Source organism: Epinephelus lanceolatus, chromosome 21 (assembly GCF_041903045.1).
Source record: "Epinephelus lanceolatus isolate andai-2023 chromosome 21, ASM4190304v1, whole genome shotgun sequence".
Taxonomy (NCBI): Eukaryota; Metazoa; Chordata; class Actinopteri; order Perciformes; family Serranidae; genus Epinephelus; species Epinephelus lanceolatus.
In genome coordinates, this window is record NC_135754.1 from 35,689,677 (window position 1) to 35,712,600 (window position 22,924).

Here is a 22,924-nt window from a genome sequence, read left to right on the forward strand (position 1 = left end):
CCGCATTTGAAGCTTAAATGCGATCGCCAGAAGTAAAAAGCTAACGTTAGGCTTTAACGGACTACATGACTACTCCACGGTCGCATGACTCTTGACGTCACCGCCACTAAGCTTTCAACTGATTTCGGCCGCTTTATTTTAAAAACATTGTATAATGGGGAAATCGGACTGTTTAAGCTAAATAAGAAGCTGTAATGGCGGACTGCCAGCACTCTCGCCTGTTCGGGGGTGATGACGTTTAATGTCCCCGACAGGGTTTGTAGTCGTATTGAGCAACTTGTTAGCAACCGCCTTTTTTATGACATGTTAAAGCTTCAAAATTCCCAAGTAGGGTATTTACTGACGTGTTTTATGTCGTAGAACAAAACCTGAAACTCGCTTAAGCTTTTGTTAACCACAGACCTTATTTGAGGCATTTTACCAAAATCCCATTCAAAAAACGTATTGACTTTTAGACAAGAGAACCTGAAGTGCTAAAAGCGCTAACGGAGTTCCGGGTTTACTGGCAGACTTTATTATATTTGGTGAATTTAGGTTGTGACTTCAGGTGATCAGAATTTTATGGCTAAGCCACGCCCCCCTCCACTCACTCGGACAAATATCAACATTCAGTGACTGGCGCTATGGCAGGTGTCACAGTACACGGCATTTCGCAAAAATATGGACATATAAATAAAGCCTGCTTCAACTTTGTTGATCTCTTTTGTCACTCTATAAGTCAGAAACTGGTCTACACACAACAGTAATAGAGAAATCAATTTTCACCATGTGAAAAATGTATCAGGCTGTGAATTATTCATGAACAAGCCTTTGGAAACTGGAAACTTTGGTGCATCAAAGTGCCACTGAAGTTAAGGTTTTTGGCTCAGAATATGAGAAAAGGATAACGGCCTTTTTACCATCTTTTACCATCTTTACCATCTTGTCTCTCCGTTAGTTTGGTGCTACAGTATTTACACTGAATCATTCAGCATAACGTTTGCCAACCTTTGTTATCTCTGCCATTACAGATAAGTTAATGAAGCTAAGCTCCAGAAGTTAACGTTAGCTTAACTAGAGCCCTTTGGACAACAGCTAACAATGATGTACGATCACCAAAGTACAAAACTAGAACAAAATAGGCTAATGAACTCCCAGCAAACAAGGTGACATGATGAACAACGCAGCTAGGAGCTAACGTTAGGCTAACTTTAGCTAACGTTAGCTAGAGATGTTAAAGATAACTTTATATTTCTTTCCAGCAAAGTGACAATATGTTGCCTCAAACACAATGTTGACTTACCTTAGAACAGATGTAGACATCATTGTTAATCTTATTCACGTTGAGTTGATGTTGTGGTCTAACGTTACCACACAACTTTATCCAAAGGAGACACTTTTCTCGGTTGAGATGTGGTTTAAAGTGTAAAAAATACACCTGGTCGCCCAGCCTCTCAGGATACCTTGTGTCAGAGTTGCATGTACCCCATGCACACCGTTTGACCATTTTTAAACTTCAAATCTCAGAAAAAGCTCATAAAACCGAACAAACTGACTTTCTGTGATGCATTTCAATGGACGTCCAGGCAGAGAATGTGCGAGTGTATGGGGATGGCTATACGCACTGTGATTGGCTCATCGCGTTTGAGGGCGGGACTTAGCCATAGGTCAATTCGTGTATGACAGTCATTGTCGTATACGATCCGAGCCGACACTGTACCTCACTGCGTCAGGCTGATATCGTGTAGTGTGAACCAGGCATAAGAGGGAAAAAGGATTCCTGACTTTGGGGTGAACTGTCCCTTTAAATTAAAACAAAACTACGCGCTGTAATGTTTGTGCCCAACAGCTGTGAAAAAAAAACAAGCCAGATCATCTGCTTTCACTGAGTTCATCCATCAATCATTATTTGAATGAATGACTGCTGACCTCACAGCTTCAGCAGCTGAACATGTGCCAGATGAGCATTTGTTGGTTTTGTGCTGCTGAACAGAAAAGAGACAAAAAGTGAGAGTTTAATATTCCAGCAGCATCAGCTCCGTCCTCCCTCTCCGTCCTACTTGAGGCCAGTTTCTGGCTCCAGAATCAGGTTGTCTTGTGTCTGCCGTCGGACAGCAGAGGGTTCGGCCCCGACGAGCAGCCTGAAGAAACAAACTGGGCATCAGACAGGCAGAAACAGGCCGTCGCTGCTCACGGTAAATGTCAGAACATCACAGCTGGCACATGTTGCACATATTTTAAAACTAGTCTGGACTCGAGGTCTCTGAGTGGATTCCAAAACACCTCTATCATAACCATCTAATTTAACATAAAAGCACCTGAATGCAACACTTGTCATTTGGCAGACAAAGTGGAATCTGGATTTTCCACCAGCTCTTGAACTACAACTGTTTATTTTGAAAGTATTGTCACTGATATGAATAATGATGCAGTCAAGTCTCAGTTTGAATCAAAAAGCTTTTTTAAAGCTTCTTTAACTGTTGAGCTGGTCCCAGTTTAAGATTAAAAAGACAGTAGAGGTAGACTTGAACACAACACGATAATTGCAACTGAAAACCTGCAATTTATGTCATGACAGGGCAGAAACCCTCTGCGACCAACCCTCCAATAAAAGCTCTGTCTTACTCTTATTATCTATTTCGAACCAAACGCAGGAGAAAAGCTGCCACTTCTCAGTAATCATCAGTCTCTCAGTATTTTACCGGATGATATGTAATCAGAAAGAATTAAGTCAAACTCATTCACAGCTTCAGATTAATTAAGAATTAATATGATGAAAAGTTGTGGGTCCTTTACAGCTCAGTGAGTGTTCAGACTGATTTTTCCTTGGATGTTTCACTGTCTGACTTTTACTGATGTTTCATTATCAGGACTATTGAAGTCTGAATGAAGTCCTCTGGCTCCCTCGTGTGTCTGCAGTGTGAATTACAGCTGCAGCTACAAACCAGTTCGTCTTTACAGTGTGTGGCTTTCACAGCTGTGTGTGAGGCTGAGCTGACTGAAGGTGACACAGTTCAGTGTCTCTCCACATGTTAATCAGGGTGTATCTGATTCCAACAGGAACATATAAGCGACAGTTGTGAAACAGAAAATGTTTCCATATACTCAGAACATTCTCCTGGGTAACCTCCAACATCTCTCACCAAACAGTATGTGGAGCAGCTCCGGATTTTGTACACTGTGACATCACAGATTTCAGTTTCTCTCTTAAATCGTAGGAATGCTATGTATGAATTTTGAAAATAGGTGTAGTTCCCCTTTAAGTAAAGCAGCACAGTAATAGATATGTCAGGCTGAAGGAACAGGCTGTCCTGGGATCAGACTGTGACAGGCTCGGGTGATCAGTATATCCAAAAGTAAAAATAAGTGGGAGCTGCTCAGTGTTTTCTCCTCTCTGGAGCCACATTTAAATGTATCTTTAAACATTATCCTCAGCGTAACTGAACATAGAATCATGCGGCTTTTTAGGTTATAATAACAGTCATGTAAGTGTGTGTTTTGTCCAGCAGTTTTGAATATTTGATTTTTTTTTTCTGTAAGAAATATTTGTTCATCAGTTTGGCATGCGAGGACGTCTTTCAATACTACAGTACCCATGAGCCTCGGCTCCCCAAGGTGTGAATCATAGTTTTAGGTAAATCTAAATTAATTATATTACAACTGTTCATCCACATTTATCCCACAATATGAGACTGATAATCTTTAGTTTCTGATAATGACTTTAGTTGTTCTTTTATGTCACACATGTTAGGATGTTACATACCTTCCGCCTTCCTCAGAAGTGTCACTTGGTGATGGTTGTGACGCGTCTTTATCAGCCGATCTGTCAATCAGCCGATGTTAGGGAGGCATGACCTGCTGTCTGTCTGCCACCTCTCCAGGATGCTGCTCCAGGTGTGGGAGAGCAATCAGCCATAACAGATCACTGCAAAAGGGAAAATCATCTTATGGACTGGGACATTATCATACACACCGAGGACAACAAATACCGGCGCTGGATCAGGGAGGCTATTGAAATAAGGAAGCGGGGTCCAGGGATGATGAACAGGGACGAGGGGACATACATGCTCTCCCACACCTGGAGCAGCATCCTGGAGAGGCGGCGGACGGACAGCAGGTGGCGTGACCGTCATGTCAGTTTTTGACAGGACGGTCACGCCTCCCTAACATCGGCTGATTGACAGATCAGCTGATAAATACGCGTCACAACCATCACCAAGTGACACAACAAAACATGTCAATGTATGTAACATCCTAACATGTCTGAGATAAAAGAATAACTAACTTGTACCAGATGTTTTCTAGTACAGTTGTTTATCTTTTGTTCTGATGATTCAACAGCAGAGTTTCACGTCCATCAGCAGCTGTAGCGGATTTAAGTACCTGAAGAATCAGACAGGACGCTCAGGATAAGTTAGTCCTTCAATTTTCACTCAGCTCGAGCTGTGACTGCAAACATTCTTACTGTCTGCTCTTCACTGCAGTTTATATCCTCCCTGAATGATGTGTAGAGTGTTAATGAGCTCTCAGTGTGTTAACGAGGGCTTAGAGAGCGATTGACCCTCGTGAGCTCAGAGCTGTAATGATCTGACGACATTAATGAGGTCTGTGTTTTATATTTTAATCAGTTGTCACTTTATTTTACACAAGTTTGTACATTTGGTGACAGAAATTGTTATTAATAGTCTTTAATTGACCACCAGGGGTCAGTGTTGGTCTGAAGACTGTGTGTGTATGTGTACGTGTGTGTGTACATGTACATGTGTGAAGCTGAAAGCTGGTGGTTTCTTTTTTGTGTGTTTTTGAGGATCGACACTGAAAAAGCAGATTTTTGTTTGTCGGTGCAGCGGTGTGTGTGTGTGTGTGTGTGTGTGTGTGTGGCCTCCACACATTGATTAGTTAAGAGAGTAGAGCGAAGACGAGGAGGAGGAAGAGAAGATGAGTGGAAGAGCTGAGGAGGTCAGCAGATAAAGAGGGAGGAGGAGAATCAAAGGAGAGGGAAATTAGGAGGAGAGGATCAGAGCAGGAGGTGAGACGAGCAAAGAAATCGGGTGGAGGAGAAGTTAGGAGAGGAGGTAATTCAGTCGATGAAAACTGATGGAAAATGTTTCAGGACCAAAAAATGAAGTAAAAGGAACCTTTGTAAATGAATGCACGATAACAAATGTTGTAGTCCTCATGAATAAGGCTGCAACTAATGATTTATTTTTTTTATGTACTAATCTGCTGATTATTGGGACGATTCATCGATTAATCATTTAGTCTATTAAGTGTCAAAAAAAGTGAAAAATGCTCATCACCGTTTCCAGGAACCCAAAGAGACGTCTTCAGTTTGCTTTGTACCCAAAGACTTTTAGTTTACCATCATAAAAGACAGAGACACAGCAAATCTTCATATTTGGGAAGCAGGAACCATCATGTTTGACCTTATTGCTTGAAAAATGACTGACACAATTAATCAATTATCAAAGAAGAACAAATGGACTTTTGATTAATCACCATTTTGATGTAAAATGCTACTCCACGACATACGGTGAAACATGACGCTATAAAAGTGGAGTAAATTACATCTTTTCAAGTCAGTTTTGCATGCTGCGGCTTCAGGGCACTTGGATTACGACGGACGGGCCGTTCTGACGTTTTTGAAATGCATTAGCGGACTTTTATTACATTTTCGAAATGTGGGTTCCATGCACTTCAAATGTAGCTGTAAGGGGGCGATCACACAGAAATGAGACGCTAGAGACGCGGACGCTTCAAAAACGCTTGAAACACTGGAAGCGCTTATTCAATGCGCGCTAGACAAAAAAACCCAGCAAGGAGCGCCTGTGGAGCGGGGGTGCGTGCGCAACACACACACACACCTCCCGTCATCTCCCTATGTCTCCCCTTGAATATAGTGTTTTCCTCAAAGACAGTAGAGACAGTACTAGCTTACGTGAAACTATCACGAGCTATCAAATCAAGTCCAACTTTGTTTATATAGCACTTTTCATACATAAAAATGCAGCACAAAAACTGTGAACTATGAACTAAGGTCACATATCCCACTGTCTGAAAGTTAACTAGCTGCTACGTGTCGTCAATTACACCGTACTCACCAGACAAATTTGTTGCGCTGCTCGCACAGCTCCATGCGTGTCCCCTCCTGTGTTTGTTCGAGTACTGAGGTGTGCGTGTGTTGTATAATTCTTAAAAATCAAATATTGTCAGGAGAAATTTCTCGTCGTCGGATTGCATTGTGTTGTCTGTTGCTCGTAAACTGCCGTAACTGCCACAACAAAACAGGAAGAAGGATTTGATTGGCTGCCTGGGCCAATGATGACAACGATGAATGGTGCTACTGACATCTGACGCTCAAAAAGTTGAAAATATTTTAACTTTTCAGCGTCTACGCGCGTCTAAAAAGAAGCACCTATAAAAAAACGCGCGTCTAAAAAGACGCTGGAAAAACGCCTGTCCAAAAAGACGCTTGAACGCCGGTCAGATGCGCTGTATCATAGGAAATCAATTGTTTTACTGGCGTTGCGCGTCCTGCGTTTCATCTCTGTGTGATCGCCCCCTTATTCCGGCTAGCTGTTAACCTCCGATACCCTGAACGAGTTTTGTGGATTAAAAAACTACACTGGACTTCTTCGGCATGAGGGTCAGTAAGTACTGTCTGTATTTTCATTCTGAAGTGGCCATTTCCTTTAACCTGTCCAGACGGAAACACAAGTTCTTCGTGTTAGGGGCAGACGTGGACGTCAGACTTAACCATTGCGCAGATGTTGCCTCAGTAAACTGAACTTTCTGTTGCTGCAGTCGCAGTAAGGAACCTTAACCACACCTGTCAGTCTGAAACATGTTGGCACTGGATTTAATCTTTGAATTTGTATATTCATCCAATATTTCCGTTCTTGTCTGGTGAAAGGGTGTGTGTGTGTGTGTGTGTGTGTGTGTGTGTGTGTGTGTGTGTGTGTGAGAAATATTACAGTCTGATATAAACAGGTAAAGAGTGTGTTTAACTTTATAATAGACACCTGTAACCATGGTAACTGCACACAGCAAAGATGGCGACAGCTAAGACACATCAAAAATACACGATGAAGATGATGTCAAAATGTCCACCGTGGGGAGGCGAGAGAAGGAGAGACAAGAGGAGGAGAGGAGATGGAGGGTAAGGACAGGGAGGGAGTAAGGAGGAAAGAGACTAGAGAGAGAAAGGACAAAGAAGAGATTTAAAGAAGAGGAGGACGAGAAGAAAGAAGAGGTGGGAGGAGTGGAGGTGAAAGGGAGATAAGATGTGAGGAGGAAGGAAGGAGCAGACAGGTAGAGGAAAGAAGGAGGTTGAGGGTAATTTATAGGAGGAAGGGGAAAGAGAGGCACGAGGTGATGGGAAACAAAGGCAGAGTGGAGGATAAGACAGAGGAGAGAAAAGGATGAAGGGAGAGAATATGACAAACGGGAGGAAGAGAGATAAGAGAGGAGGAAGAGAAAGAGGAGATTAGGAGGTAATGTGTTGATGTGGATGGCTGCTCCCAGCCACCAGGGGTAGGCTGCAGGTGTGTGTGTGTGTGTGTGTGTGTGCGTGCGTGCGTGTGTGTGTGTTTAAATGCAGCAGTTATTCAGGGTGAACGTTTGGTTTCCTCTCAGGTCACTGTGGTGTGACTAAGCTCCTCCAAACAAACCGTGTGTGTGTGTGTGTGTGTGTGTGTTTGTGGGTGTGTCAGACTCTTCGTCTCGTCTTCGTCTCTGTTTTCACTAAATCGTCTCCTTTTCTTCTTCGAGGTAAAGTTTGTTTTGGATTTATGAGTTTGGGGAAAATCTTTTAAACTGTTTTCAGATTTTACTGTTGTTGTCAGAGACTGTGATATTCAACTTACGGCCCGTGGGCCAAATCTGGGCAGGTCAGCTGTTATGAAATACAGGTAAATATAATCATGTGTATTTTGTTTCTACTGATAAGACTTTGTTTTTTTTGTTTTGAAAAGCAGATGTCACGTGTGTCCTGGCCTGAAAACAATCCCTCCAATAAATGATTAGAGAAAAGTCAGATTAAACATTGATTGAGAAAATGACTGCAAGGTGTTAAATCACAAGATGTAACCGTGAGTGAATAAATAATTATTTTCTTCATGTATTGATTCAATCCTGAGGCTGCTTTAATCAAATATTGGTCAAACTGAAACAGTGTAAAGAGTATGTGACTGGGTACAGTTGGAACACTCTCAGTGTTCCAACTGTACCCAATTTATGCAACACAGTTCAGGGACCACAGAAATATTCAGATACACCATTTTGAAAAATGGCAGTATTGCTTTTTCCCTCGCCAAAATCTAGCCTACATTTGGAACCTTATTCAGCCCCCTTCCTGAGATGCTAGCATAACGTGGTTGGTACCACTGTATATTTAGGTCTTCTATTTTCATATGATACCTGTGTCATCACTCCAGCTTTAACACTGAGCCATGTAACGCCTCTAAAAGACAGGCGATGGCGAAAATAGCAGAACACGATTATAAAAAATGATCAAATTATGTTCGGACTTTAGTCACATTGCAATTAACTCGTTACGACTAACAGCCCTACGAAAATCAATAAAGTTTATCATTTTGAATATTAAATACATTTGTTTTGTACTCAACTAGTCCATACCCACTGGCAGCTTTGTCACCTTCTACCTATGCCAATCCTCAATGCCTATGTGCAGTTTCACATAGATTGACCACGTCAGTGAGTAGAAAAACGTGGGACAGACAGAATGACTGACTGACAGAATGACACACTGACAGTTTCCGTGATTATGTACAGCATACCATACCATGACTTAGTCATACCAAACATTAGAAAACAACACCAACATTGGTCCACAGGGGGAGCCACAGCGATCGGTCGCATTTTAGCCATTTTGAAGCATTTTTCTGTTGTTATAGCGCCACCCAGTTGCCAATTAGAGTTAAATTTCTCCAGTCACCTTGAGGCGTCCTGTTCTACATATCTACCAAGTTTAGTAAAAATCCATATGGCGGTTAGGCCTAGATAAGAAATGAGCTCTCTAGCGCCCCCATTTTGTTTGATGGGGTCAATAATGGAGGGGTCCCCTCAGATTATGTGTGGTCATATGCCTACAAAGTTGCGTGGTGATGGGTGAAACCCTTGAGATGTTATACACCTTTATGTGATGAGCCACGCCCTCCGCAATATTCATTGCCTTATAGAAGCTCAGTTTTAGTAAGTTTTCCAACTTTTGCCAAGAGGGAACTTTAGATATTGGTCCCTAGATTATGTTCACCCAGTTTCATGCAGATCGCTCAAACTTCCTAGGAAGAGATCCATTTGAAGTGTTTTTCAAAAAATTCAAAATGGTGGAAAATCTATATAAGCGGAAGTTATGGGTTCTTGAGGCAAATGTGTTCCTCATGAGGAGAGGCATCTCTGTGCAAAGTTTCATGTCTCTACCACATACGGGGCATGAGATATGCCCATTCAAAGTTTGCAATTTCAATCAGTTGCTATAGCGCCCCCCTTTGGCCAATTGATGTAATATTGCTTCATTGGCATCCTCCCATGACCCTCTACCACTGTGCCAAATTTCACATGGATTGACCAAGTTAGTGAGGAGAAAAACATGGAACACACACACACAGAGTTTTCATCATTATATAGTCAGATAAAATATATGTTGAAAAAGATACAGCGTCCAAACTTTTTACATCCACCTCCTGAACAATGAGCACTGAAGGAATTCCAAACAGGAGTTCAAGCTCAGCAAACGGAAGAAGTTTCAGCTGGTTTTAATCCGCAGACCTCACGATGCCACTAAATCCTCACACTGCTCCTTTAAGTGGCAGATTTTGGTTTTCAGGCTCTTAAAGTTTCAAAATAAGTCTAAATCAAACCGTCTCTCCTCTTCTTCACCATACACACACAAAACCTCAGACTGCATTGATCAGCAGGCTCACAGACCTCCTCACAATGACTGAAGGTCTTTCAGTCTTTTATCAGTATTTGGTCCCACCGTCCTTCGTACTGTAGCTTCTGTCTTACAGCAGAAAGGGAATCAATTGGTTTGGATTTTTGTTTTTTTGTGTTTGTTCAGGGATTTTATTTTGTGTGCAAGGGGGAGCAGAGCCGTGTGTCTCCTTGTGTCCCTGTGTGTCTCACCTTGTAGAAAAATTCGTAACAACACACTGTCCCTCATGAACACCAACAGAGCGACTGGTAGAAAGGAAAAGAAATCCATCATCTGCCCCTTCTCTAGTTTTACGTTATTGATCAGTGATGTTCGATATGCTGTAACGATGGCGTCCCTGCCAACAACCCTCACATAAAACCTGTAGAAGTGAATGTGAGAGACGGGAGTTTGAGCCAAGAACAAAAAAAAAGCTGCTGTGAGCGTAGAAGTTGGTAGATGGCATTAAAGTGTTGGACCTATTTACCTGTACGTAACAAAACAAATAGCCCATGTTTGTCTCTCTGTGTCTTTCAGGACGTCTTGAACAACCTGTCTTGTGATCTGGATGATGATGACCTCATGCTGGACGCAGACCTCCAAGAAGATGCTTCTCTTCACAGCGGTATGTTTGTACATGTGTGTGTTGACTGTAGATGTCATAAAGTCACATACAGACACGACCGCCACAAACAGCCTGTCAGTTTCAACTGAGGCAAAATAACCCATGTTAACCAGTAGAAGACTGCAGTCTCATTTTAGGAGCTAAAACGGTGAGGATTGTTTTTTTTAAATGTCAAATAGAGACGTTTATTTGTCGCCCAACGCAAAGTTAAACATCACGCCAATGGGAATTTAGATTATTGCAGAAGACAAGCTCTGAGGCAAACAAACATTTATCATACGTACAAATTTTGTTCAGCAAGATAATCTTCACAAATAAACACCACTTTTGTGATTTTTGAAAGCAAAATGCAATCGCCCAAAATAAAAGGCTAACATTAGGTTATCAAGAAACTACACCACGGTCACATGACTTAACGTCACCGCCACAGTGAGGCTGTAAAGCTGTGTTCAGTGTGATGACATCCTGTCGTCTCATTTATTCACTTGTTAGCAACCGCCTTTTTAAGACACATAAAAACTTCAGAATTGACAAATTGGGTATTACGGACGTATTTTTACATTGCAGAATAAAATGTGAAAGTATCTTCAGTTTGTGTTAACTACAGACCTTATTTCAGGCATCTAGCCAAAAACTATTTGACTTTGAGACGAGGGAACCAAGAGTGCAAAAATGTTAACTCGTTTCCGGGTGTTACGACTCATTCCTGGGGAACTTAATTGGCTGCGTCCACTGACGCTTCGGTAGTGAGATTACTGCGTCCTTTCATCCCAGGGAGGATCATTCTAGACACATTTTCATTTGTCGCTGTAAGTCTCAAGCCTGCTTTTTAGCCTGCATAAAATTGATGTTAATGGAAAAACGTTGGCCACAGCCAACAATGTTATCTCATGTGTAGAGCGATGCCAGTTAACAAGGAAAATATATCGGCTGATACTGATGTGCAGCCTATAAATCAGTGCATCACTGTAAATATTAACCCTATGGGCCCGAACGAAGCAAAGTGCGTCCAAATTCACACCTGTTCTTCTCTGTGGATTTTCTCCACAACCGTTCGTCATAGCGAGAAGCCACGCATATCACACGAAACAGCGGAACCACAGCTTTCCGTGGACACTTGTTGGCAGTCCATAGTTACACTAAAATTACATATAACAAAGCGAATGCAGGGTCGCACAGAAATGCCACGCATATCACTTGAAAGAGCAGGACCGGAGCTTTCCGATGATACCAAACACATCATTATACTGTCATCCCATCACGCTGTAAATCCAGATCAGTTGTCTACAAAATAAAAACCTGAAGTATTTCTTTACAATCCATGATATAGATCTTGTTATCAGTCACTTCATATAGTGAGGAATGATTATCTTAGATGTAAATATTGCATGTTTCTTTCAGATAAAACACATTTTTGACTTGTGAATGAGTCAATGGAATTTCTTGCAATAATGAAAAAATACTGGCAATCATGTCCGCCTGACACAAACCACATGTGTTGGACAGCTGTGAAGTGACAGAATGTCCCACCATCATGGTTCTTATATTGCCAGATACCAGAGAGTCTCCCCTCTTCATATATGGCAGAATATGTCAACTTCCAACTTGCTATGCTGAGATACATGTAAAAATGCAAGAATTTAGATTTGTTTTTTTTTTGTTTTTCCATTAATATAAAATACAGGCACATAGAAGGACATGTAATGATGGCAAATCTGGTTAGCCCAGATTGTCCTGAATAAAAAAACAAGATACAGCATGTGCATGTAGCCTTTATAATGCCTTTATATGAGCTTAAAAGTAAAGGCAGTAAAAATAGCCCCAAAAAGGCCTAGGGCCCATAGGGTTAATAGCTGTCTTTACTTACAGAGATTAGTTAACTTTACTTGGTAATCAGCAATGTGCTCTTCTTACTGTTTTTTAAGTAACTGCAGGTTGAAAAAACCCGCAATTTACTTATTGTTTTGAGTTAAGCTACCTTAACCAATCAAGTAGCAACAAAGGCTGCCATAAAAATCCAAATAGAAGAAGAAGAAAGGGCGGGATGTGAGCATGTGCAGTAGCAAACTTGCAGTTCTACATGGCGTGCTGCTTTTTAGACAGATTCATTGTTCATTGTGTTGAATGTCAGACAGTAGCCGCCTGGCTTTGGACAATCAAATAAAAGGGGGCCGGCATCATGGAAGCTAGGGATGCACGATAATATCGGCATGTCATCCACATATCGGCCAACATGCTTTTTATTCATTTGCGCAATGATACATACATTTAAAAGTATTTAATATATTTTGGGCAGGCAGATCAGGGTGGTTGCTGTGCGGTGTTGTAAAGGCAGCTCAATTTATTTTCCCAGTGAAATAAATAATGTTTTGGGGGGCCACCCGGTACTGTGTCGAGGGCCAGATTAGTTGGGTATCACTGGCTTACTGATTAGGCAGCAACAAAATTATGGTTTAATTTAATAAAAGTTTAGTTTATTGATCCAAACAATTTGTGTCAGGTTAAATAGCTAACCGTTCAGAAATGCTTTGGTTCAGTTAAACCACTGACAGTCTGATGTCGGAGCTAAAAATGTTGAATTCAGGAACGTTAACGGTTCAGTTAGCTGCTAAAACAAACAGATTAACAGGCTAGTTCAGAAGCAAAAACATTTTGTTAAGCTTACGTTCCACTTTAGAAGCTGAAATACTGAAGCTTAGCAAACAGTCCAGCTTTAGATGGTGCGGCAGTTTGGGTCAAGTGATGTTCCCTCCTAGTAATAAAAAATATTTTAATGTGTTTAACTGAATGCAGGAAATTAAAACTGAAGTTCCACCAATACGCCTTTCGACCTCCACACACCCTTAATTTCTATTATTTCCATGTAAATCATTCTATCAGGATCCTGTCAGGGGCTGAAGACAAAGTGCAAGAGTGAAGTTCCTGATGTCTGGCTCATTTTGTGATTAATTTGCTTTTTATGTGCCAAATGAGCTTGTTTTCATTTGTAATAACCCGTTTCATGGTGCTGCTGGTCTGAACCCTGCAGATGGAGACGGCATCGCCCACATGGCTCAGTGGAGGATGAGACAGCTCTGCTGGGGAACGCAGGACGTCCACAACGACAATGAGAGGTGAGGGAACGTGCTCCCGTCGACTGCGTGCAGACCAGAGAGGGTGGTTTTAAAGTTTACATGTTAGTTTTGGTTGTTTTGGTTTTAGGGGAAAGGTAACAGAAGCATCACACTGAAGGTTTCTATTACTTTCTTTGGAGCATGAATGTGTGCAGCCGTATTTGTGTCTGATCACAAAGTCAGCTTATTAGAAATCTGAAGAATTGCTCTGCTCGGTGGAGCGAGAGGGGGAGCCACAGGGTCACTGAAATCAATGTTTATTTTCCTAATGGGATCAGAATATCTCACATTTTCTTGTGAATGATTGAATGAAGAGGAAGAAGTGATGTCATAAACCTCTGCTCCTGCAGGAGCAAATAATAAATTGAAGCTCGGAGCTGAATGAAAAAGCTTTTCATTTTGCAGCCCGTCACAGAGCGTCTCTGACTGCCTTTTTAAAATCTTGATCATTCAGTGACTTTCTAAAACTAACGCGACAGAACATTATCTGTGGAGCATGGCCTTATGAACTTTCTCTTTTGGCTCAAAGTTTTTTATGCGTTAGCAAGTCTGCAAAATGTTCAGTTATAAAAAATACTTGTGGCTCCACAAACCCTGCTGCTATTTTAAGAAGTGGAAGTTACCAGCGAGGACAGTTAGCCGCCTTATTTCAAGGCAATTACTGAAACTATGAGCTGTTTTTATAGAGACAGTCGCTCATGCAGTGTGAGTGGAAATATTAAATGTAGCTGGATGAGACTGACGTGGAAACTGGGGCGAATGTTGGCAGGATTTTTCCTGAAAAACTCCTCCAGTGTATCACTGTCTGTGTCGTCTGTCAGTGTGGCAGCAGATGTAATGTTCTGGGACGTTTCTGATTCAACACTAGTCATCTAAGCTTGCCTGTATTAAACTGACCATCATGCAAATATTCCCATCATCCCCTCAGTGATTTCCAGTGCTACAAGCTAACTGAGGACCCTGGGAATAAGAGGACAGACATGGCCAGGGACAGCGACCTCATTCTGGACTTCTGTCCTCCAAGGTGACACAAAACATCTTCAGTCTCACTCTGCACTAAAACCAGAGCTCAGTGTCACTAGATCAGTCTTTTTTAAAGGTCCAGTGTGTCAGATTTAGGGGGAAATAGTGACATCTAGTGGTGAGGACTGCAGATTGCAACCGGCTGAACCTTATCCTGGTTAGAATTCCTTCAGTGTTCATTGTTCAGGAGGCTGAATTATCCACAGAGGTGTCTTCCTCTACAAAACAAACTGACCAGGTGATTTTAACAAATATAAAATAAAGCAGTTTCACATTAATCAATATTTAATGGAGGAGCTGCTAACTACAGTGGAGTCAGAGTCTGGTTTGTCCGTTCTGGGCTACTGTAGAAACATGGCGATCTCCGTGGACGAGGGCCTGCTCCCTATGTAGATACAAACAGCTCATTCTAAGGTAACGAAATTTCAATTCAAGGGACAGTTGTCTTGGTGCTCTTTCAGCATGTGTGGCACCTTGGTGAAGAGCACCAAGACAACTGTCCCTTGCCTACAGTCAAGTATAGTGGTGGCAGCATCATGGTTTGGGGCTTCATGAGTGCTGCCGGCTCTGGGGAGCTCGTTTCATTTAGGGAAACATGAATTCCAAGCAGAGCATGATCGCCCCTCTTCAGAAACTGGACTGCAAGTTTTCATTATCAAGTTTTTCAACATGATAATGACCCAAAACACACCTAGAAGATGACAACTGCCTTGCTGAGGAAGCTGAAGGTGAAGGTGATGGACTGGCCAAGTATGTATCCAGCCCTAAACTCACCTGTGCACCTGTGGGGCATCCTCAAGCTGAAGGTGGAGGAGCGCAAGGTGTATTCACATCCATGTGCTCCATGATGTCATCATGGAGGAGTGGAAGAGGATTCCTGAAGCAACCTGTGAGCTCTGGTGAATTCCATGCCCAAAAGGGTTAAGGCAGTGCTAGATAGATAGATTTGGGGCGGCAGTAGCTCAGTCCATAGGGACTTGGGTTGGGAACCGGAGGGTCGCCTGTTCAAGTCCCCGTCCGGACCAAAATATGGAGCATGGACTGGTAGCTGGAGAGGTGCCAGTGCCTGAGCAAGGCACTGAACCCCCCAACCGCTCGGAGCGCCTGTCATGGGCAGCCCACTCTGACATCTCTCCACTTAGTGCATGTATAGGTCCAGTTTGTGCATGTGTGTGGTCGGACCTGTGTGTAATCGACAACGGAGTGAAAAAAAAATTGAATTTCCCCTCTGGGATTAATCAAGTATATATATATTAAAAAAATAATAATAATAATAATGGTTGGCACACAACATATTGACACTTGGGCACAATTTGGACATGTTCACTGTGGGGTGTACTCACTTATGTTGCCAGCTGTTTAGATGTTGATGGCTGTGTTTTGAGTAATTTTCAGAGGAAAGTAAATCTATGCTACTATACAAGCTGTACACTGACTACTTTAAGTTATATCGAAATGTCATTTCTATAGTGTTGTCCCATGACAAGATATAATAAAATATTTCCAAAAATGGGAGGGGTGTACTCACTTATGTGAGATACTGTATGTGAGATGTGTACATTTTCAGCAGCCTATTTAGATGTTTGTTTGTTTGGTTTTTTTTGACACCAGTATTTTGGTATTTGTAGCGAAAACCACTTAGACATTTCACACTCGTCCCTGAACGCAGCAGAGAGACATGCATTAACCTGATTTATTACGTCTCTGTCCTTCACCTGCTCAGGTCTCCCTGCCTGTCTCCTGGGACTCCTGGTTTGGGTGCTGATGTGGAGGAACTGGCTGAAGACTGTTCTGCAGTCAGGTCCCAGCTGGAGTTCCTGCAGAGGTTGCTGCTGCAGGTGAGAGGGCAGAAACACTGCGCTCCCTCGACAACTACAGGACATATCAACGTTTGTCAATGTGCAGCATTTACATGTTATTGTAAAAACATTCAGAGATGTGTGGTTGTTTTTCTTTAACCAGCCAAAGACCTATGTTTGTCTTTTTCCTGGGGGACAGGGGGATCTTTAGTGAGAGGTAGCAGGGCGACAGTAAATGCCACATAGAACTGTTATACATCATTTGAAAGCTGAGAACCTGAAGATTCATTTGAGATGCAGCTCAACACTGAGTGTCAAGTTGTTCTAGTCATAAATCTGTAGTGACAAATGTGTTTCCTCAGGCGCCTGTTGAAACCTTTGAGACGTTTAAAGGTGTTTAAGGGATTAGAGCGTTATGATCGACATCCTCATGCTCAGTTATATCTCATAAGTTGTTGCAGCAGTTTTTGAGTTGATTCCATGTGTGACACAGATTTAGTGCTAAATTTAACAATTTTTGGACCACTGGTGTAATCATAAATATGGTGGAGACTTCTGGAAGAATTCTCTTAAGAATTTTTCAGCGATTTGTTTTGGAAACTGCTGAGAAACCGCCTTATTGTCAGTGTCAATGTATGATGAAAACCAAACATCCTCTGACTACCCGAGGTCTTTAGTCTGTGGCTGTAAAGTTTCATGACGCTGCAACTATCCCAGAGGTCACTACAGGTCACAGTGATGACATGTAGCTCAGCACTGTGTGTCAAGTTCTTCTAGTCATGAAATCTGTCTCAAACATCAAATGCTAAAAAGTGCATAGTTGGTGCCCAAATCTGTATGGCACTAACATAAAGTGGGTGTGTCTGTAAAGGGGAGACTCATGGGGACCTAGAGAACCCATTTTATTCAGATATCTTGAGCTGAGACGTCAAAGAACCTCTGTGAAAATGGCCATGGAGCCAAAATTTAGCCCATATTTGAAGCATTATTTCGCCCCCTTTCCCAAGAAGGAGCATGACATCATTGGCACCAGCTGATGCTGCTTGTCTTCTAGTTTCATATGATGCCACAACCTTAGCTTAAAAAACAAGCGTGCACGGCCTCTTAAAGACGGTGATGTGGCCGAGATCACCGGCGCTCCTGCGGCTCACAGAGGGTTAAATGTTCATATTTGCATGTCTTTGCTGTTCAGGTTTAAAACTTATGTTACTCACGTTTTTACCACGTAAACATGAGCATGTTGTCCTGCAGCAACAGCTCAGTGTGAAGAAGTTTAGTTTCCATCATGTCAGAGCTCCACAGTGTCTTTCATCATGCACAGTAATGAGCCGGAGTTTGTGTGTTCGTGTGTGAGTGTATTATGTGTTCAGAGTGAACCTGAGGTGAACTTCTGTTCGTGCTTTCTGCAGTCCATGTTTCCTCCCCTCAAACATTCAGTGTGCCAACTGTACAGACATCATCTAAAGGCAGCTCCAGTACGCACCGACCGTGTGTGGTTTTACTTTTTTTTTTTCTTCTTGCCTCTTCTGTTTATAAACTGAGTAATGCATTTTTAGGATAATGTAGGTTTTTGGATACAAATGAAACATTTTTGGCTCCCACAGTCTCCTTCTTAATTTGCACAGCCCAGACCAAAGTAATGTCTATTTGCATCGTCGAGTTTCTTTTTATTGACTTGAAATTCAATTTGCTTTCAGTCTGAACACACCTTAATATGATTCAGAAATGTTGTCAGCTCAGCGTGACAGAATGCAATTTCCATAAATCTTTCTCCAAAGCTATTTAAAATACTCACAAGTGAAAAATGCAAATGCTGATAATGTTGTTCTGAAATGTTTCCACACTGCATGAGTGCATCAAGAAGCAACTACAAAATGATGCATGTTTTAATAACGTGCACGCTGTGTGTTGTCCAGGAGGAGGACATGGGTGAGGACACGCTGACCACGGACACTCTCCTGAGTCCTGAGATGAACAACGACTCCTCCCACAGCTCCGACACTCGGGTTAGTTTCAAACTTCAAACAGCTGAGGTCGACATTGCAGCAGCCTGCATCATTCTGTCCTTCAGCCAGCCTCATGTGCATCCTCTGCTCCTACATTTCCCAGAATCCCTTCCCACAGCCCTAACTGTGTCTCTCTGTGTGTGTTTAGGTGCAGGCTCTCCTGCAGGAGGTGCAGCAGCTCAGAGAGGAGCTGAGGAGCCGAGACCGAACCATCGCACAGCTCACCATGCAGCTGGTCCGTGTCTCTAACATGATCAGACTCTGATCCGTACGCAGCTCAAACGCTGTTATGCTCAATCTGACATCCTTGTTTCCCTCTGAGCAGACTGTCCCCACGGCGACCACCAGGTGTCACTGCCAGGAGACGCCGGGGAGGGTGGATCGACACACACAGACGAGTGTGGCGGAGAGAGAGAGCGTGGCCTCGCAGACGCCGTGGAGAGAGCACACTGTGAGAACACACACACACACACACACACACACACACACACACAGTTTTATTGATCGTGTTTTTAACTACCAACAAAAGGAGCAATATAACAATAACCCTGAAACACTGAAAACATGATTAAAAAAACAAAAGAGAAATAAATAAAATATTATCAAGTAGTAAAATACCTGTTGTTGCTTCTCAAAACAAAGTCTCAGGAGGTTCAATCAGTGCACGTCTGTACAAAACATCTTCTTTGTCTTTCTCTGGATTTTAGAACCTTTTTGTTTTGTGTATTATATAATTAATTCTCCTTGTATATTTATCATCTCGTCTCTTCTGTCTCCGCCTTTATACTTCTTTTCTTCTTCCTCTAAAGCTCTGGTTCTCAGCCTTTCTCCTCAAGGGACCCCTAGTCATTGAGTAAAGTAACGACCCCTGACGAGATGACAAACATTGTGGACATTTCATATTTATTATCTGTCTGTATTATTTATGTTTTTTAGATTCAACAATCCTACATACTTAGCAGGCATCTCTTCATGTCTCCACGCCCGCGGTGTGGTGTGGTGTGGTGTGGTGGTCACACGTCAAAGGTCAAGATCACTGTTACCTTGCATCGCTCTCATTCTAGTGTACGCAGCATCTTAACAACACCTTGAGGGAACTTCTTCAAATCTGAAGGGTCCACTTTGAGTAGAGACTGAGCTGATTCTGATATTGAACACAAATGTCTAACAAGATAAAATGATAAAGTGATGACATTTTATATCCAAAAGGTCAAAGGTCAGCTTGACTGTGACATCATCATGTTTTATTGTCATTTCTCAGGAACAGAAGGGGAGACATTTGGTCAGATACTGAATTGGTGACTCTAATCTTGAAACTGTGCTGATTGTATAGATCTTCTGTGTGTGTGAAGCGTCCATGTTTTCACTGACATGGATGGAAACTGTCACAGACACTGGACTGGTGGGCGGAGTCATACTCCCCCCCTTAGCCCTATCCCTTGGCCCTACCCCTGATTTGCGTGTTCCCGCAAGGGGTAGTGGTGTCCCAATTCCTTTTTGCGTGTAGGGGTAGGGGGCATAACAAGGGGTAGTGGGTATGAAACTAGCCCTTCAGAGCGAGGGATTTCAGATGCTGACTTGCCAGCAAGGGGTAGACGTCGCCAAGGCTACCACCGAGCAAGAGACAGGGGAAAACGTTCATACATAGCTAACATTACCGTCGTCAGGTTGCTTGTTAGCTAGCTAGCTAGCTCGCACTATCTGGCGCCTGTCATCTGTCCTGTTCTGCAAAATTGTCGGACTTTTCACATTACGATAACACGCCAGCTAGTATAACTATGCTGCCTCGTAATGTTAGCTGGTTAGCTAGCTAGCAGAAGTCCCCTGTCATCTGTCGTTCATCAAACGAAGGCAAACGTGATCGGTAGGATGAATGAGACTCCATTGTAGGTGCCGGTTGGAAATGTAGATGGCTCGCAGCTTCCTGTTTAAAATAGTTACGTATGCGTGAACGTAACCGACGCAGTGATGTAGTGAGTGGTGTCCCAATTCCTAGGGAAAGATTTCAACCCCTACCCCTAGTTGCTTCATTTCGAGGGCCAAGGGGTAGTGGACAAGGGCTAGGGGGTAGGACCAATGGCCAAGGGGTTAGGGCCAATGGCCAAGGGGTAGTGGACAAGGGGCAAAGGGGTAGTGGACAAGGGCTAAGGGGTATGGCCAAGGGCTAAGGGTTAGGGCCAAGGGCTAGGGTTAGGGCCAAGGTTTAAGGGGGTAGTGGACAAGGGCTAAGGGGTAGTGGACAAGGGCTAAGGGGTAGAGCCAAGGGCTAAGGGGTAGTGGACAAGGGCCAAGGGGTAGTGGACAAGGGCTAGGGCTAGGGCTAGGGCCAAGGGGTAGGGCCAAGGGCCAAGGGGTAGTGGACAAGGGCTAAGGGGTAGTGGTCAAGGGCTAAAGGGTAAGGGCCAAGGGTTAAGGGGGTAGTGGACAAGGGCTAAGGGGTAGGGCCAAGGGTTAAGGGGTAGTGGACAAGGGTTAAGGGGTAGTGGACAAGGGTTAAGGGATAGGGCCTAGGGTTAAGGGGTAGGGCCAAGGGCCAAGGGGTAGGGCCAAGGGCCAAGGGGTAGTGGACAAGGGCTAAGGGATAGTGGACAAGGGCTAAGGGGTAGTGGACAAGGGCTAGGGCTAGGGCCAAGGGCCAAGGGGTAGGGCCAAGGGTGAAGGGGTAGTGGACAAGGGCTAAGGGATAGTGGACAAGAGCTAAGGGATAGTGGACAAGGGCGACGGGGTAGGGCCAAGGGCGAAGGGGTAGTGGACAAGGGCTAAGGGGTAGGGCCAAGGGCGAAGGGGTAGTGGACAAGGGCTAGGGGTAGGGCCAAGGGCGAAGGGGTAGTAGACAAGGGCGAAGGGGTAGTGGACAAGGGCTAAGGGGTAGTGGACAAGGGGGGTTATTGGGATTGGGCCTAAGTGTTTTCTTCTCCCTGACTCTTGGCCATTGTTCGCTCTTTGGTTGATTTAACTGTTTAACACTCTTCTACTGCAGGACGAGGCTGTTTAGCAGAGAGTGAAGTCTCTGTGAATATAACTTGTGTTCAGGTCTTCACTGAGTCCTCATCCTGTGAGATCCTCAGCTAATATATTGCATAATAATCTAAACTTTAGAAATAACAAATGTAATTTATTTTCCTCACATAAATGAATGAAATAGATTCTTTTGAAAAGGGTTTTCTTACACCCCTTGAAATCTGCCAGGTTGGCAAACAGTGCTCTAAAGCATATTACGTATTACAGAGCAGCCAGTTTGCTGATGTCACCTGAGAAAGGGTTTCTGGGTAATGAAGTGCAAAGTTCCCTGTACCTGAGGAGGTCTCTGGTGCTGTAAACACAGATGGCACCACTGTGTTGTGTGTTTTTTTTATCTCTTCCAAACTCTCTCTTCTTGTTTCCTTCAAGAAACCAAAGTCACACTCCAGAGTTTGTCTCCCTGTCATCCTCTTTTCCTCCTCTTTTTTTCTTGCTTGACGTTCTGAATCAGCATCGTCTCGTCCTCTCCTGTCTCCTTCCCTCTGTCTCCTCAGGCTTTTCCTCCTGTTCCTTTCCTCTCTCCACCCTGGCAGTATCAGCGCTCCAGGCCTTACAGGGGCCGGCCGAAGCCCAGCATCCCCTCCCACCTCGCTAGAAAAAGTGAGTCATGTAATAACCACCCCAAATGCCATAGTGATGCCATCACCCAGTCCATGCTACTTACGCCCTCTTCATCCTTAACTTCATCATCATCATCATTAAGGCTTGGAGTGCACCAGCTAACCAAACTTTATTACTTAATTCCAGTCAACGTTCAGACACACCGAATCATCTCGTGTCCCTGCTAGCTAACTCATTATTCGTTTAATTATTAACATTTTTTTAAGTATTTGGTCATTTCTTTTCATCTGTTTTAAATATCAATAAATACACCACAGGATAAGTGAGTGAAACAAATCGACAGTGCAAAAAAACCTGATTATGTCAGTGTTAGCACAGCACAGTATATTGATATTAACTTTAACTCATCGCGAGAGACAGGCAATATTTCCCTGTGAATATAGTAAATATGTGTTAAATCACATTCTGTCTGTAGGCGTCATTTTGCCTGATATGTGCCATGCTTTTAACTCTCCGGCCAATCAGGGAGCCCTCACTGTTTTGCGTCATCTGATAGGCTCTTAGGAATATGCCCAGCAACCAGTAATGACTGATGGCCAATCGATCAGAGCACCTTTATCTGGTGTTTAATATATAATCCCTGCTTGTCCTGACTCTGCTGCACAGATAATGAGTTAATTGCATATGGGGAGATTTTCATATAGGAGCAGAGCTCATCATTCAGCAGCAGCGCTCTGCCGCTGATAAATAGGTAACGGGGAAACACAACTATTAATTGTATTTTCAGAGAGCTGCATTCTGGTCAGGGTGAAACGCCTCTGAAGCAGCATTTTACATAAAGTAGGCTCATCACTGTTTAACTT

The 22,924-nt window shown here is 43.1% G+C and overlaps 1 protein-coding gene across 8 annotated transcripts in view; it reads left to right on the forward strand.

Moving 5' to 3' along the window:
* ccser2b (coiled-coil serine-rich protein 2b) overlaps window positions 1-22,924 on the forward strand; it is an 86,379-nt gene that overhangs the window by 40,652 nt on the left and 22,803 nt on the right. For 3 of the 8 annotated variants that reach the window (XM_033610731.2, XM_033610730.2, XM_078163640.1), the window contains 8 exons: window positions 10,451-10,538; window positions 13,567-13,651; window positions 14,580-14,675; window positions 16,398-16,512; window positions 18,390-18,479; window positions 18,628-18,714; window positions 18,805-18,930; window positions 21,995-22,100. In XM_033610731.2, the coding sequence (XP_033466622.1) occupies window positions 10,451-10,538; window positions 13,567-13,651; window positions 14,580-14,675; window positions 16,398-16,512; window positions 18,390-18,479; window positions 18,628-18,714; window positions 18,805-18,930; window positions 21,995-22,100 (793 nt within the window). The remainder of the gene's footprint in view (window positions 1-10,450; window positions 10,539-13,566; window positions 13,652-14,579; window positions 14,676-16,397; window positions 16,513-18,389; window positions 18,480-18,627; window positions 18,715-18,804; window positions 18,931-21,994; window positions 22,101-22,924) is intronic. The other 5 variants (XM_033610726.2, XM_033610728.2, XM_078163641.1 and 2 more) reach the window with 3 other exon arrangements.